At 42.4% G+C, this 17202-nt stretch overlaps 1 protein-coding gene and 1 non-coding gene across 3 annotated transcripts; both read left to right on the plus strand.

Moving 5' to 3' along the window:
• Nucleotides 1-623: 623 nt before the first annotated feature.
• LOC101158912 (ribonucleoside-diphosphate reductase subunit M2) lies at nt 624-16928 on the plus strand. Of its 2 annotated transcripts, none has more exons than XM_078943081.1 (9): nt 624-754; nt 14658-14795; nt 14865-14981; nt 15058-15191; nt 15341-15435; nt 15504-15637; nt 15712-15816; nt 15890-16003; nt 16256-16928. In XM_078943081.1, exons 2-9 carry the CDS (start codon nt 14754-14756, stop codon nt 16406-16408), a joined length of 894 nt encoding a protein of 297 aa, XP_078799207.1. In that variant the 5' UTR covers nt 624-754; nt 14658-14753; the 3' UTR covers nt 16409-16928. The 2 variants fall into 2 exon arrangements, with proteins under 2 accessions (XP_078799207.1, XP_023808655.1); XM_023952887.2 differs by lacking the exon at nt 624-754 and adding an exon at nt 13611-13862.
• Nucleotides 16053-16187, plus strand: LOC111947128 (small nucleolar RNA SNORD94). The gene has a single exon (XR_002872943.1). It is a non-coding gene; the product is annotated as a small nucleolar RNA SNORD94 (small nucleolar RNA).
• Nucleotides 16929-17202: the final 274 nt, after the last annotated feature.

The following is a 17202-nucleotide window of genomic DNA, read 5'->3' on the forward strand; positions in this document are numbered from 1 at the left end:
TGCCTCCTCCTCTTCCTCACAGCTCCTCACAGTTTGCCTCTGAATGATGGTTTTCACTCAGAGCAGAGAAAGACTAGATTGGGACCCCTCTTTCCGACAGCAGCGAATGAAGAGAACTGATGTTAGCAAAAACCAAATCAACGTGGATTTTCACTGGTAGAGACACTGTTGAAATGGATGGAGTCTAGAAAGGTAAGGCATAGTTTAAAGCTCCATGTTGGAGTAGCTTGGCAACAGCAGAGCCGACAAGGTTACATGCAGAGTGCAGATAGATGCCTCTGCTGCTTTTAACATGCTTTGTCACTGAAATTCTGTTTGTTGAACTAAAAGGCTTGGCTCTTGTACCTTTGAATTTTTCAGTCTGATACAGCCTAGCAGTGATGGGAAGATCTGGGGCCTCATTTATAAACGTTGTGTACGCACAAAAGAAGGCGTACGCCACTCTCTACGCAATAGTTGATATTTATAAAAAGCAAACTTGACGGGAAAATGTGCGGTCCTTCACGCAAGCTCAGGATCAGGGGCTGGATCAGGGACTTAAGGGACTGGACTCTCATCTCAACTACTGGAAACTTCTACAGAGCCACCATAGAAAGCATCCTCTGTCTGAGGATACTCCAGACAGGAAGGACTTGGCCCGGCTGGTGAAAACGACTCGACTCAGTGTACGACAGCCGGGTCCGACGGAGGCTGGTCGTATAGCTGCAGACTCCACCCACCCAGGACACCAACTGTTTTGACCTCTTTCCTCTGGGTGGGTGTGTGTGTGTGTGTAGGTGTGAGTATGGATGGATGGATGGATGTGTACGTACGTATGTATTGTTTTGTATTTCTTTATCTGATTTTTCTTCTTTTATGAATTTAAACTAGATTAATGATCGTTTATTTTAATATTCCTTATTTCAATGTTTTATTGTTTATTTTTATATTGCTTTTATCAGTATGTTTACTTTTTATTCTCATTTTTATTTCCGATGCTTCCTCAGCTTGAACCTCTCCCTCTGGGTCGGCTGCTGTTCAGTCGCTGCAGCTCTAGATGGGGACCTGCATCGCCCCCGCCTGTGGTGAGGCTGGCCCCCGGCTGTGGTGAGGCTGGTCCCCGCCTGTGGTGAGGCTGGCCCCCGCCTGTGATGGGACTGGTCCCCACCTGTGATGGGGCTGGCCCCCGGCTGTGATGGGGCTGGCCCCCGGCTGTGGTTAGGCCGGTCCCCGCCTGTGATGGGGCTGGCCCCCGCCTGTTATCGGGCTGGCCCCCGGCTGTGATGGGGCTGGCCCCCGTCTGTGGTGAGGCTGCCCTCCCCCCCTGTGGTGAGGCTGGTCCCCGCCTGTGATGGGGCTGGCCCCCACCTGTGGTGAGGCTGGTCCCCGCCTGTGATGGGGCTGGCCCCCACCTGTGGTGAGGCTGGTCCCCGCCTGTGGTGAGGCTGGCCCCCGCCTGTGATGGGACTGGTCCCCGCCTGTGATGGGGCTGGCCCCCGGCTGTGGTTAGGCCGGTCCCCGCCTGTGATGGGGCTGGTCCCCGCCTGTGATGGGGCTGGCCCCCGCCTGTTATCGGGCTGGCCCCCGGCTGTGGTGGGGCTGGCCCCCGTCTGTGGTGAGGCTGCCCTCCCCCCCTGTGGTGAGGCTGGTCCCCGCCTGTGATGGGGCTGGCCCCCACCTTTGGTAAGGCTGGCCCCCGGCTGTGGTGAGGCTGGCCCCCGCCTGTGATGGGGCTGGTTCAGTTTTCAGTTCAATTTTAGTTTTGAACTTTGCACACTCCACCAACTTTAAGACAATGTACCTAAAGCATTTAGGTGTACTCTTTGGATTCTTTACCTTGGGCTCTGAAAGTACCCCGTATCATAGCCCCATCAGCACCTTGACCTCTGACGTTATCCATCTTCAGGTCATTTTCGTCTAGAAGAGCCATCACTTTTCAAGTGCCTCTGCAGTTGTTGACTTCTCAGTCCACACTGGCTTTTACATGAGTCTGTTATTTTATCAGCCATACTTGACGACACTGACACTATGTCCGAATTCCCACCCTAACCCCTATATAGTGCACTATATAGTGCGTTCGCCATTTTCTAGTGCTGTCTGAATCTACAATTTCAAAATCCAGTGCCCTGGAAATTTCCCAGAAGTCTCTACGAAAAATCAGTGTGCATCGATGCTCACTAGATTGGCAAATATAGACCACAATGCATTGCGTCGCAACAATTTTTACAAAAAAAATGTCTTTAAATGTACTTTTTTGATAAACCATCAATGTTTTGATCTTCAGAATACAGTGGACTCATAAATAATCGTCGCAAAACGCTAATTTTAATTCGTTTTTAACTTCCTGAAATTGATATCATATTTGTCGTTGAAACAAAGAAAGTAGTGAGCATGGTTCCGAATTGATTTGAAATTCACGGCACTACATAGTTTTTTTTAGTAGTCAGACACAACCTGAGATTGTATTAATTTACTAAATCTAAACAAAAAAACAGAAACTAAACTGTTTCTTTAAATTAAAAAATAAATAAATACTTAGGGTTTGGAAAAAAAAATGTTACAAAATTTTCTACAATACAAAACGGAACTGCAGTTTTTGAAAAAATAATGGAAAACTACAAAACTTTATTAACTTTGTACATCACTGATGCAATTTTAATGGTTATAAAAAATAACTGTATAGATCAGAGACAACAAAAACCACTGGTGTGAGGTTTCACCCGCCAACCTCTGCATATTTGTTGATGAGGAAGATGAATTCATACAACTAAAGATATCAAACTTGGAGAATCACCTAATATAGTCAACAAAATCCTAATCTTAGTTAAAGAAATGGCTCCAAAGAGATTTAAAACTTTTTGGTAGAATTAATCTAACCAAAATGGAATCACTAGCTTGATTCATATATCTAGCATATTCAGTGCTAACATTGCAAAAAAAATACATCAAAGCTATCAATCAAAATAACTTCTTAAATTAACTTCATCTGGAAAAAGCAGAGATTTTAAAAGACTTTTATTACTTTTATTTAAGACTTTTTAATTCTTTTTAAGTATCAAAATAGTATCTTTTATTGTCTTTCTTACGGGTTATTACAAAAAAAATGGAAATGATTCAATTTGTCCTCTAAAGTGATTTTTGTGTTCCAGCAGAGGTGGCTGTACCGACAGGTCTCTAAAGTGTAGCGATGCCCTGAGGAGAAGTCTGTTTACAAAGAAACCTGACCTTAAAAACTCTATTATTGAGCAGTTTTGTGATGCAGATGTTATACAACTCTAAAAACAAATGACCTATAATACCCTTTAAGCCCTAAGGCAAAAGAAAATCATTATAAAATTCTTACCAATATTTTTCTATCCAAATAATTGCTAAAACAAAGATTCAATCTGGACGATAATCATTGTATTTTCTGTGATTGAAATGGCACACCAATTATTCTTTTATTGTATTTTTTCCTAAACCTTCTGGGAAGACCTACAAAACTAGTTATCAACCAAATCTTTTCTACCACACACCATCAAAAGAGAGGACATCATATTTATATTTTCAAATATTGGAAGAGGACTAATAAATACCCCCCCCCCCCCCCCCCCCATTGATATGACTTATTGTTTCCTTTTTTTCCAATACAATTTTTCTTTCATTTTTTTTTTCCAATACAATTTAGCTATTTTTCTGTTATTGTTATTATTGTCACCATGTATCCTCAATCATATGGTTTTTTGTTCACATCTGGGGGGGTATTCCAGGAAGCATGTTTAAACTATCCTGACTTTAAGCCTGAACTCTGGCTGAAATCCGCCTGAACTTGCTTACTCTGGGTATGTCGGTTCCAAAAGACCGGATATGAGTTGGCGTAATTACGCTCGACTTGGTAACCCTGGGTTAATGCACGTGCACGGAAGGTACATAAAGACATTCTCAATAGATCGCCGATTTCCGGAGTCACCATGGAAACGCGTGGAAAAAAAAAGAAAGCGCTATCCTTCAGTGAGACGGAGTCTGACATTTTAATGACGGCGTATGAAGATTATACGTCCATCAAAAAAGTAACACGGCTGCATCATCATCAAAAGAAAGAGTTTCTATGGAGAGAAATTAGACTCAGTCAGATTTGTGCGTGCGTAATTCTTGATTTGTGCGTAAATTAGGATTTGTGTATGCATATTCTTGCTTTGTGCTGCGTTAATTAGGATTTGTGCATAAATTTGGATTTGTGCGTGATTTGTTACTCACATAGTTCGTTTAGTGTATAAGTTAAAAAATTATAAAAAGAAAAAAATACAAAATGCAATTTACGTATGCACAAATTAAGATTACAACAGCTTGAAACTACTTACACACACACACACATCTTTAAAAAACACGCACGAATCCCTTGTTACGCACACAAGAAGCCAAAGTTACGCACGGATCTACCGTGAGACTGTTATCACGTCTCACAAATTCGTACGTAAGTGCTGCGTTTAAAAACCAATGGAATGCTCGGTCGTTAAAATTTTCCTATCAGCCTTCCCTTCTAAACGTATTTCTTTCAGTGGGTGTAGCAGGGCTTAAAAACTGGCCTCCTGTTGATTCCCAGAGTCAGAACTAAACAAGGGGAATCAGCGTTTCAATATTCTGCAGCTAAAATCTGGAACAGCCTCCCTGAAGTCGTAAGACAGGCCTCTTCTGTGTTCATGTTCAAATCTAGACTTAAAACATTTCTGTTTAGCCGTGTATATGACTGAAAGGTACTATCTGCACCTTTCTTTCCTTCCTTTCTTTTTAAATCTTTTTTTTTTCTTCCTTTTCTTTTAAAGTAAATTTTATGTTGATTATTTCTATGATGTATTGTGATTTTAATGCACTTTTCTGTTTTGTGAAGCACCTTGAATTACTTTGTGTACGAATTGTGCTATACAAATAAACTTGCCTTGCCTTGCCTAAAAAAACTTTAAAGGAAAATAAAAATTATTATCTGAGAATATGAGGTTCACTTTTAAACACTAATATATATGTTAAAAGTATATCATTCTCCGAGACACCGAATTGATACAAAATGCGTAACAGGAACGACCAGTAGGGGGCACTGTTTTTTTTCTACCGGAAAAATCAAAGGCAGTCAGACTGAGAGTCACGGGAAGAATGGTGGCCCATCTCGGTGGTCAGCGCCTATGGTGTCAAATTAGAGTCTAAAGTATTGCGCATCAAAACAGTAAAACCGCGAATCAAAACCCCAAATCTGCGAATCAAAATGTATAAATGGAGAACCAAAACCCACAATTTGCAACCAAAAGCCTTTCCCCAAAGCACAATCCTATTTCTCAGCTGCCGTTTTTTTTTCTCGCCATTCTGAAATCCTGTTTTTGAGTTGCAGTTTTATTTTGAAATTATCTTTTTGAGTTGCGCTTTTATTTTTTGAGTTGCGCTTTTATTTTTTGCGGTTTTGATTCTAAAACCTATCGACACGTAAAAACAGCGACATGTCAGTCAAGGGGAGGGGAGGCGGGACATCCCTGATATCCAGAAGCTCAATGGCTGCCAAATAACACAGAGTCTTACATCAACAGACCAGTTTAGAATGTGCCGGTAAGTTTTTCATGTTTTTCAAATCTTTTACTATATTAAACGATCAAACTTGTACTTTATTTAACCAGAGGACGCCAGCACAGTCAGATGAGAAGCTCCACCAGTAGCTGCTCGTGAAAAAAGATGTTAGAAAGTTAGATGTTGCATGACAAACTATCACCATTGTCCTCCCGTGTTAGCATGCTAGCTAGCTCAATGCTAGCAGGGTTTCCAGCTCTTTTCATGACTTTTATGGATTAAACAAAGTAGATTTTTTACCACAGTGTCAGGATTGGTCATGTCAACCTGGGAATAATTGCCCGTGGATTGTCACTAGGGTTAATCAAATAGTTTTTTAAGGAGTACATTCATGTATATATAAGGTTTCTCAATGTTTCCTTAGGGCAGTGTTTTTCAACCAGTGTGCCGCGGCACACTAGTGTGCCGTGGGAGATGGTCAAGTGTGCCGTGGAAAATTGCCCTCATTAACTGATCTAAAACATTAACCATCTCCAGGAAATCAGCTCTTTGTTCATCCAAACAGGTCCTGATAAAACACTGAGTAGTTAGGAATATAAACGATCATAAAATACTTTTTTCGTTGTGTTTATTTGATTCTATTTAAGACATTTTGATAAGAATGACGGTAACGCGAAATAGCTGCAGCTATAACTGTGTAAGGAAAAGTCCCGCAGCTTTTACTGTCTCCACGACTCCACCAATCATTCTTGAAGGCTTTATCACATGTCATCAGTCTGACCAATCAGAAGTGGTTAAAGTCTCCACTTCCTTGTTCCAATTTAGCTCATAACTCAGTCAGTTCCGACAAAAACACCAGCTAAAGCTCGTCTTTAGCGGTGTAACTTTCCACAGAATCCGGTATCAGACCGTGGAACAAGTGAACAAAACCATGAAGCTCAGAGACGCGAGTCTTTCTGCCGTTTTCTCGCAGTTTTCACACTACATCTCCCATGATGCATTGGCTTAAAGGGACAGCGTCTTGAAAACACAACGAACTTACAGTTTGTATGTAACTTAAATTTTATTACATCTTTTAGAAAAACATCTGCAACTTCCTGCTTTTTCTGCCACAATTATCACAAAAATGCACGTCAGATTGCCGGGGGGGGGGGGGGGGGGGGGGGGGGGGGGGGGCTGTAGATCAAAACAGACTATGAGTTTCTGCTTTTTTTTTTTTTTTTTGGGATGCTGGTGTGCCGCGGGATTTTTGTCAAGGTTAAAGTGTGCCGTGGCTCAAAAAAGGTTGAAAAACACTGCCTTAGGGATTACAGATGGATTGAACAACAAAGCAACATATTGCTGCAAGAAAGTGACACCTTTCCTACTTAGGGATCAAGTTAATCCCTATTTAAAAAAATAAATAAAAGTACAATTATGATTCAGAAACACAATTTTATTTATAACTATTTTATTTGAGGTACCAGAGCAAATTTCCCAGGGGTGGGATCAATAAAGTTTTTCTGATTCTGAACTGTATTCCAAAACCATACAGTTAAAATGTGTGTGTATATATATATATATATATATACACACACATTTTAACTGTCTTAAATACATTTTTCTTTGTGTGCAGGATGCTGTGGATATTGGACGACAGTCTAACTTAAACCAGGCAGAGCAGGAAACTGTTGGAGTTGTTGTTCCCTCTGTGGCTTGTCCTCTCTCCTCTCAGACCTGTTCAACCCTTGTGGGGCATCGGAAAACCATGGTCAAGACATTAACATTTATGTACTGATCTATGCATGTCATCTCAGCAGGATGTAACAAAAACTAACAATGTGAACAGGGGCCTGTTTCAGAAAGGAGGTTCAACCAACTGAGGTTGAACTTGAACTCTGAGTTGGTCAATCGGGAGATTAACAACTTTGAGTTTTCTGTTTCAGAGAAGCTGATCGGAGTTAGGTCAATCAACTCTGAGTGGACTGATTCAGAGTTAGGCGTGCGCACCGCGACTATAAGAAGCCATTATCAATGGAGCGCATATATCACGAGTCACCATGGCAACCGTGAAAAAAAAGAGGTCTGCGTATTTTTCGCCAGCTGAACTTGACGTGCTGCTGCAGAGTTACAGTGAATATGAGCACATATTCCAGAAGAAAAGCAACACCGCTGCATCTGCAAAACAGAGACAGTGAGCGTGGGAAAACATAGCTGCTCAAGTTAATGCCTAAGTTTGCATTTAAATCATTGTTATAAATATTGACTGTAATAACTTTTTAAATAGCGTAAGGTGTGAAATAAAAATGTCGATATTTAGGTGTACTTTTGAAGTGTTATTCCTGGTGTAAATGCATGAAATGCTGCATAGTGTACAGAACCAATCTGGGGGAAAAATGCATTTAACGTCGGTAATGTTTAGAGGACTTTTTTGTTAACCTTCCCCTCTTGCAAACGTTGGTCAGTTTAATATTAATACATGAAATTGTGTTTTTAAAAGTGAGCTCATGTCTACCCTTGTATTGATCAAGTGGTATAGGTTTTATATGGGATTAAGAAAGTAAGCAGTACTAGCAAATTGTGTTTCCAAAAAGTAATTGTTACATTAATCTAATTCAATGTCCCCGATTTCATTTTCATGTAGATGCAATCCTGCAGGAATTAAAAGAACATGGCAGCAGCTAAAAATGAAGTATAAAAACATAATTCAATCAGGTCAAATTTGAGCATGTCATGGATGTAGGCTTTGTTGACAATATTTGACATATGAAACATCTACATAGCAATACATATCTAATGTTGTTTTCATTGTATATATGTAATTGACTGCAACGAAAAACGGTAACACTCAAACAAAAACGTATGGGGAAATGACAAAAAATCGAGTCTAGGTCTCAAAATCCTCTTGAGTTAAGGGAATAGGACCTGAGAGCACCATTTTGTTCAACATCTCCAACTCTGCTTTTTCGCTGAGAGTGCATGCCATGGATCCTGAATCTAACATTCCCTGTACTTCAAATGTGTTGTTCAACTTGACAGTTGTGTAAAACAGTTCATCATAAGAACCCAATCGCTGCGTGTTCTGCACAATAACCTTAGCACCAGCTGGTGCTACACTGCAAGCTTTAACGTAGTGTTCTTGCATATCACCACTTTCGAGGGTATTATTACGAATGCCCACACATTCCCTCACCCAATGCGGGCCAGCTAGTTTAAAGGCGGGGTGTTCTGCTGGGTGGATGTGCCTGATTTTTGGGTGGCTTTATCGTTAGGGCAGTTCCTCTTTATGTGGTTTGGTTCAAAGCATGCTAAACACAAGCGCTTTTGTCTGCAATGAGCAAGAGTGGAGTGCTCTTGGGACTGGCAAACTCTGCATGAGCGTCGCTGAAAATGATCAGGTTTGATAGAATCAGAAACTGCATGGTTATTCTGTGATAGTGCACGATCAAAAATAGTCATTAATGTCTTTAGACAGTCGTCGTTACATAAGGGATTAAGGTTATCCTTCTGTTTGACTGGCTCTGCTGGAGGAGTTGCACTTTCTGACGGGCTGGGTTCAGGCATTTGGACATGAACTGTAACAGGACGAGTGTGTTTATGCCTAGAGAGGGCCTGCTCTTTTCTTTCAACCTGGAAACGATCAATGTGCTCTTGGACTTCACTAGCAGTCCATTTGTCTGGGGCTTTGAATCTGAAAATGGATTGAAGTGTGGGATCCGGGCAGTGTTTAACAAACATCATGGTTGCCTCCTGACAAGGGTCTTCCATGTGCTTCCCTAGCCGCTTTAACCCCTCCTCAGCAGCATCTACAGCTTTATTCAGTCGAAACCAGTACTCAACTGGGGCCTCTCCTGGCACCGGGACTGTGCTATAAAAATCGGCCATTGGCATACATGAGTACGTCACATCACTGAAGTGCTGTCTGAGAATGTCATAGATGAGTTTGGGATTTTCCTGAGGCTTCATGGATGGACTGCTGCGCAGAGTTATCCTTACCACATCTTTAGCTTTGCCTGTTAGCTTAGACATTATTTCAGAATGCTGTTCACCAAGAGGTATGGTTCTTTTTCTGAAATAAGTTTCCATTAACTCTTGCCACTCGCACACTGTGTTCTTGTCCGAACCATCTCCCCTGAAGACTGGAGGCTCTTTCGCATCTGGTTGGAGAACAAATTTTGCACCGGACAAATTCAGGTGACTGGGATCACGAAACGGCTGACTCACACAACTCTGGTCAGGTGTCTCATTCAATCCTTGTCCCATCTCACTTTTTAACTGATCCTTTATAGTCTGCCCTACCTGCTGAGCAATATGCGTTATCAACGAGTCTAAACTTGAGTCAGTAACAACAGGAAAACTTGAAACAGTTTCATTTTGGTTAGGGCCAGTAGGTACACTCCCCAAGATGCGGGTGGAACAAAAGGCTGGTGACCTAGTATCTGCATCTCTGACCGGAGTTTGGAGTAACTCACTCATATGTCTCCCTCTACCCACACCGAAAGAAAATGTCTGAGTAGGAACTATAGGGTTTTCCTCCCTCATCATCAAAAAATGCCATTTTGAAATGTAGTAATCAAATTACCTGAAGTTAAACAAAATACTGTACAAACTCTTAAACCCAAAAAGAAAAGTGTCTGGTAAATAATTCTTTGCTTAAGTAGAAAATAACCCCTTTTGGGGCGCTCTGCAGCAACCTCTGGTGACCAAGCTGGCGTTGATCCACAGCTCCAGGAACGATGTAGAACCACTCTGAGCGATGTGGATCCGGGTCACGGCACCAATGTAGCCGGGCGCACTCTTGCTGCTCGGCGAGTGCAGCATCAGCTAAAATCTTCTGCGTTGTGTCTTCAATGAATAAAGAGTCTCACACAGGGATTGCCATCCATTTAAGGGGATTTACTGTGTGAAAACAAAAATACAGCACATAAACGTCGCGTCGGGTCTCACTCTTCCACACACACCTCCTCTCGGCAGTCCTCACAGAGACTCCACATATTACAAAAGTACATATATAGCACACTTCCGCTCATTGAATGGCATTTTTGTATCATTTCAAATTACAAAACATCAATACAAATAACACTGTGTTAAAATATACCCCAAACAAATATAAATCAATTAATAAAAAGCAAAAGGTAATGAAATATATCTGATGAAAATAAATGCTCACATACCTGTGTGAAAACAAAAATACAGCACATAAACGTCGCGTCGGGTCTCACTCTTCCACACACACACCTGAGGAAGGGGGAGAAAACCCCCAGTCACATGTGAGACCATAAATGCTAGCTCAAGTCCCGTCAACAAGGCTAGCATACCTCCGAGTGCTGCATTTGCCCATAACAATATATTTCACACGATAAACAAAAATAGAAATGATGTGAGGAAAGTTTTATCTTGTTAACATTTTTTTATTTTTTTTAACTTTAACTAAACTCCACTTTTACCCAAACTGGTTAGAGCAAAATCTGCTGCTTACCTCCTCTCGGCAGTCCTCACAGAGACTGAGGGGGATGCCGCGAAAAGAGAGGAAGTAGCAGCGAACCACCAAAATAAAAGTCTCCGCTTAAAACATTCCCATAAAAACAACAAAATAAAGACAACAAAAGCGATTTTGGTGAAATTAACACAAAACATATTACATGGGCTACATCTACATAAACCTATCTATATTCATAAACAGTTTAGGGAGAAATTAGGGAAAAGTATAGCATATAGCATAAGAAAACAACAATTTCAGAGTTGGATAGTGTTACAAAATGCAGGGGGATACAAAATATAAATAAACTGTCTTAGACATCAGGGGCCTGTTTCAAAAAGGAGGTTCAACCAACTCTGAGGTTAAACTTGAACTCTGAGTTGGTCAATCGAGAGATTAACAACTCTGAGTTTTCTGTTTCAGAGAAGCTGATCGGAGTTAGGTCAATCAACTTTCAATCAACTTAAAATGCATTTAACGTTGGTAATGTTTAGAGGACTTTTTTGTTAACCTTCCCCTCTTGCAAACGTTGGTCAGTTTAATATTAATACATGCAATTGTGTTTTTAAAAGTGAACTTTTGTCTACTGTTGAACCTTTCGCTGCACGAAGACTTCTCCTTTCTTTTCTCTCGTCTTTCCGACCGACCGTGGTCAGAAGCGCAGGGGAGATTTCCTTCAGGGCCGAAGGGAATTCTCCTTCGGGGTTCACTTCCCGTTGGAAACCCTCAACCTCCAGAGCGGATTAAGAATGACTCCAAAACAGTTATTCTGGGAATGACACCTTCTCTTTATTTAACTAAGTGCTCCGTCCTCCGAACACACAATATATACCAAGCACACACCTCCGCTCCGTGCTCACCCCCCCCCCCCATCTGCACCTGCACTCGCACCCCGCTCAGCACACACACGCTGCAACACTATCCTTGTATTGATCAAGTGGTATAGGTTTATACGGGATTAAGAAAGTAAGCAGTGCTAGAAAATTGTGTTTCCAAAAAGTAATTGTTACTTTAATCTAATTCAATGTCCCTGATTTTATTTTCATGTAGATGCAATCCTGCAGGAATTAAAAGAACATGGCAGCAGCTAAAAATGAAGTATAAAAACATAATTCAATCAGGTCAAATGTGAGCATGTCATGGATGTAGGCATGTTTACAATATTTGACATATGAAACATCTACATAGCAATACCTAATGTTGTTTTCATTGTATATATGTAATTGATTGCAACGACAAACGGTAACGCTCAAACAAAAACGTATGGGGAAATGACAAAAAAGTCTTCTCAAAATCCTCGCACGACGTAAATGTAATTCTCTAGGAATTAATGCAGCCTCCTCGTCTATTGGGTCCTCCAAGAAAGGACAGGCCATTCTTGTCACTTAGACCGTCTCTGTGTGACGGAAATGTGGGCAATGAAGGTTAAAGCGAAAAATACCGCTTCGTCTTTAAAAAGGGGAGGGGACCGGCAGAAACCTTGAGTTTAGAGAATAAAAACCTGCTCCCGACCAGGTTAGGTTCACAGCCTAAGTAACCATGGACACTGACTCCGAGTATAAGTTACCTCTCTTTCAGAAACGGGTTTGACTTACTCTGCTTTCTCTGGTTTAACAAACCTCCCATTCTGAAACGGAAAACCCAGGGTTTCCCTGATTTCAGGGTTAACGCACTCAGAGTTTACACTTAACCTCCTTTCTGAAACAGGCCCCAGGAATATCACTCAGGGTGTCATAAATTGTTATGGCTTTAGGTGCGTCAATTAACTTTATGGATTTTAAGTATAAATTGATCTCATTGTTAAAGAAGTTAAAGCTGGGGTGACATTTCTGTAACCTATTTTTGTGTATAAAAAACTTGGCTAAACATAACACAGTATTGATACATACATTATTTACATTGTTGTGTAGTGACAGGCCAAAGATTATTACTTCTTTGGAAAAGAAGTCCATGATGAATGGGAATTTATTTTTAACCATTTGTAAACATCCAACCAGAACACTTGAACAACATCACACAGGAAGAATCTGTGGTCGATGTCTTCAACAGCAGTTTGGCAGAAGGAACAGCTGTTGTCATCAATGTTGAAACGTAATCTAAGTCATTCTTTTGTAGGATAAATATCATTCATAATTTTAAAGTGTGTTTCTTTAACTTTTGGGGGAATAGGAAGTTTCATGAAATCGGTTCTTAATTTAGTAACAACATTTTGTTCACATTTTTGCAGTATATTATTTTTGTTCTGTCGACCAGGAAAAAACCTTTCTATGAACCAATTTCTGATGAAAGAGTTATTACATTTTTTTGTCCATAAGAGGACAACCTTCAATTGACAATGTGGCCAACTGTGGTTTTATCATTACGTGTGTCATTGTGTTCCTTGTTAGAAATACAAATTCTCGAGGAAGAGAATTACGGACTTTTAAGAATTCTGAAATAGGAGGATTAAAGTTATGTCTTAAACAAAATAGTTCATAGTCTAATAAATTTCCCTCCGTATCCATCAGATCAGACACCGACCAGACACCTCTGTCAAACCATTCAGCACAAAACAAACATCTGTTTCTGTGGAGGATGATTCCTCACATCTGTCAGCACAGGTGAGCGTTGTTGGCCTTCCTGATTGGTTTAGTTGTGCGCCTGCGCCACAGATGTATAAAGATCTCTTCTAGTTGGCATTTCAGGCTGCAGCTTCTCGCGGTGCTGCCCACGCGTGCCCCACTCATACACGTGCAGTGCGTTCGGCTGAACAAAGAAGCCACGGTAACGAACGGGTGACGTCACATCACTGGATGATCGAGTCTTTTTTGACGCACGTGTTTCCGTCTGGCCTCCGAACCGGGATAGCAGACTTCCGGCGTCAGGACTAATGAGGAGGCCTGGGAGCGCATGTGAGGTGAAGGCGCATGCGTAGTAGAACGTGTCTGAAAACGAGCATCGAAACTACGCCTGATGCTGCAGGCTCAGTCCACACAGAGGGCATATTTAATGGCATAATATTTAATGCTAAGGCTTCTGTTGAAGGTTAAGTTGAAGAAGAAAGAGGCCTGCAGTTCAGAGCCGGACTAAAGCTGTTGAGGAACTTTGGGGAAATGCTGCAAATCACTTCTTGTGTCCACTGGATCTATGCAGTTTTTGTTTCATACAGTTATTAATTAATATTTTTTTAAAGATTAACTTTGACCTGGAGTAACTTCTCAAACTATGCTCTAAAATGTTTCCAGTGAGAATATACAAAACTAAAACTAATGTTTTCCAAGCAGAACAAGTAGATTAAGTCAAATTCCTAAAAGGGTTACATTTTTGAAAGTCCTTTTTTTATCTATTTAAATGCTGTCCAGTGAGGTAGTCCTCATACACCAGGCTGCCAGCATCCCTGAGCTCTTCAGCTCTTGTGGGTGGCTGTGGTGCAGTGGTAGGGTGGTCGACCCATGATCTTGTTGGATTCCCGCCTTGCACACCCATGAGTCGAAGTGTCCGTCCTTGGGCAAGACACTGAACCCCACCTTGCCTCTGGTGGTAGGCGGGTGCCTGTTTTTGGCAGCGGAGCAGCCACCAGTGTGTGAATGTGTGTGTGAATGTGTGTGTGACTGGGTGAATGGGACTGTGACTGTAAAAGCGCTTTGTCCTTGTAGGTAGAAAAGCGCTATATAAGTATACGCCATTTGAACAGTTCATTTCTTGGAACCAGAACACTAAAAGCCTTAAAACGGAGGAGGAGCCGCAGCTGAAGGAGAATCCTCGCCGCTTCGTCATCTTCCCCGTCCAGTACCACGACATTTGGCAAATGTACAAGAAGGCTGAGGCGTCTTTCTGGACGGCAGAGGAGGTAAGTGTTCTGCTGCTTTAGACCTCCTTCAGTGTTTCTGGATCTTCTGAACACGTTTTGTGTGTTTAGGTGGATCTGTCTAAAGATCTGCAGCACTGGGAGACTTTAAAGGACGATGAACGCTTCTTCATCTCCCATGTGCTGGCCTTCTTTGCAGCCAGTGATGGAATAGTTAACGAGAACCTGGTGAGAAGCTGCTGCTGGTTAATGCTTGCTTGTGTTTTAGTCAGCTGGATATCTCAGTTCTCTTTTTGACCACCAGGTGGAGCGGTTCACACAGGAAGTTCAGGTGACGGAGGCCAGGTGTTTTTATGGTTTCCAGATAGCCATGGAGAATATTCATTCAGAGATGTACAGCCTCCTGATCGACACCTACATCAAGGATCCAAAGGAGAGGTAAGCTGCAGGTTCTGACAGACAGAGTTTAGAATATTCAGTCAGAGTGGTTGTATTTTCTACTCTATAAACGTCCTTTGATAGCTCATGTTAACTGAAGTTTTCAAGATAAAGAATGCAGAAACTGAGCCACACCTCCTCCTCCTCAGAGAATACCTGTTTAACGCCATCGAGACTCTGCCGTGTGTGAAGAGGAAGGCGGACTGGGCCCTGAACTGGATTGGAAACAAGCACGCCGCCTATGGTGAGCCGTCTACCTGCGTGGTGGTGCTGCCCCACGCCCTGGTACTGACTGTGTTTCTGAACATTCAGGGGAGAGGGTGGTGGCCTTTGCAGCGGTGGAGGGGATCTTCTTCTCTGGTTCCTTTGCTGCCATCTTCTGGCTGAAGAAGAGGGGCCTGATGCCCGGCCTGACCTTCAGTAACGAGCTCATCAGCAGAGACGAGGTGAGTGCCGCTGTGCTCAGACGGGAACTGCAGGCCGCAATGCCGTCGCCGTAATGGCTCTGTGCTGCCTTCAGGGACTCCACTGCGACTTTGCCTGCCTGATGTTCAAACACCTGGTGAACAAGCCCTCCTCAGAAACCGTCACAGAGATCATCAGGAACGCTGTGGAGATCGAGCAGGTTAGACTGGCGGCGTCTCTGTAGTTCTGCTCCCGTTGCCTTCAGCTCAGCTGATTAACCTTCTGCTCCGCAGGAGTTCCTGACCGAGGCTCTGCCCGTCAAGCTGATCGGGATGAACTGCGAGCTGATGAAGCAGTACATCGAATTTGTAGCCGACAGGCTGCTGCTGGAGCTGGGCTTCTCCAAGGTGAGGGGGGGGGGGGGGGGGGGCATGGGGCGGAGGGGGCATAGACCGTGCAGGCATGATGAGAGGCGCAGGGGTACGGACCTCAGCCGCTGATGGGGGCTGAGCGCTGCTGCACGGGCTGGCAGGAACACGTGGTTCACTGTCAGACGGGAAGCAGCGCGACACAGACGCCACACTGACCTGCATCCGCCGCCGCGGGCCTTCCTGCAGCGGGACACAAGCCGGACTTCTGACCCTTCTGTCTGTTCACAGATCTACAGAGCAGAGAACCCCTTTGACTTCATGGAGAACATCTCTCTGGAAGGAAAGACCAACTTCTTTGAGAAGAGAGTAGGAGAGTACCAGAGGATGGGGGTCATGGCGGGCCCCACAGACAACACCTTCAGGCTGGATGCTGACTTCTGAGCCTGCAGGGGTCATGAAGTGCAGTCAGGCCACAGTGTGCTGGGATGTGCACTACATCCTTAGTGCAGCTTCAGAGTCTTAAACTAAAATATCTGCTCTTAGAATATTTTCCTTTTATTCTTTTAACTTCCATTTGTAATAAAGAATTCATTGGTTTTATCAGTTGTAATGGTTTAGTTGTGGCTCTTTCAGACTTCATTTAGTCCTGCCCCTAATGCTAAAGGAATTTTTAGATGTCTTTTTGAATTGATTATTTATTTTAGTTTCATTCCTCAGACTGAAGCTGGTTGGATGAGTGACATGAAGGTCTAAACTTTTTCTGGATGAATGCGTGTTCATGTGGCTGAAGGTAACTGCTGCTGCTGGAGGAGCAGCAGTAACTGAACGATGCTTCAAGTGTTTTACACATTAACCAAACTGTAAACCTCTTTCTCTATTGACCTGCAGAAATTCTGAAATCATTGCAGGAAAATGAGAATTAGTTTTTCTTAATAATAAACAGCCATGTATACCTTTGGCACAAGGACTTTTTTTATTTTCCTCCTCTGGAAATGTCTCATTTGTTCTGATGCACTGGGACTGAATACAGAATTTCTTCAAATGAGTTTCCAAACCCAAATTTATGCAAAACAGATTTTTTTCAATTCTCCCTTTGCTAATAAAATTATGGTTTTCTGATTTTAGAGGCAAAGTCTTAACCATTTTCAGTTGAATGTCTTCAATCCATTTTGATCAGTGAATTGTGGGGAGTCATCTTGTCTCCCAAGTGCTTTACATATCATTAGGTGCATTGA

The sequence above is a fragment of the Oryzias latipes genome, chromosome 24 (genome assembly GCF_053564925.1).
Source record: "Oryzias latipes strain Hd-rR chromosome 24, Olatipes_Hd-rR_3.1".
NCBI lineage: Eukaryota > Metazoa > Chordata > Actinopteri > Beloniformes > Adrianichthyidae > Oryzias > Oryzias latipes.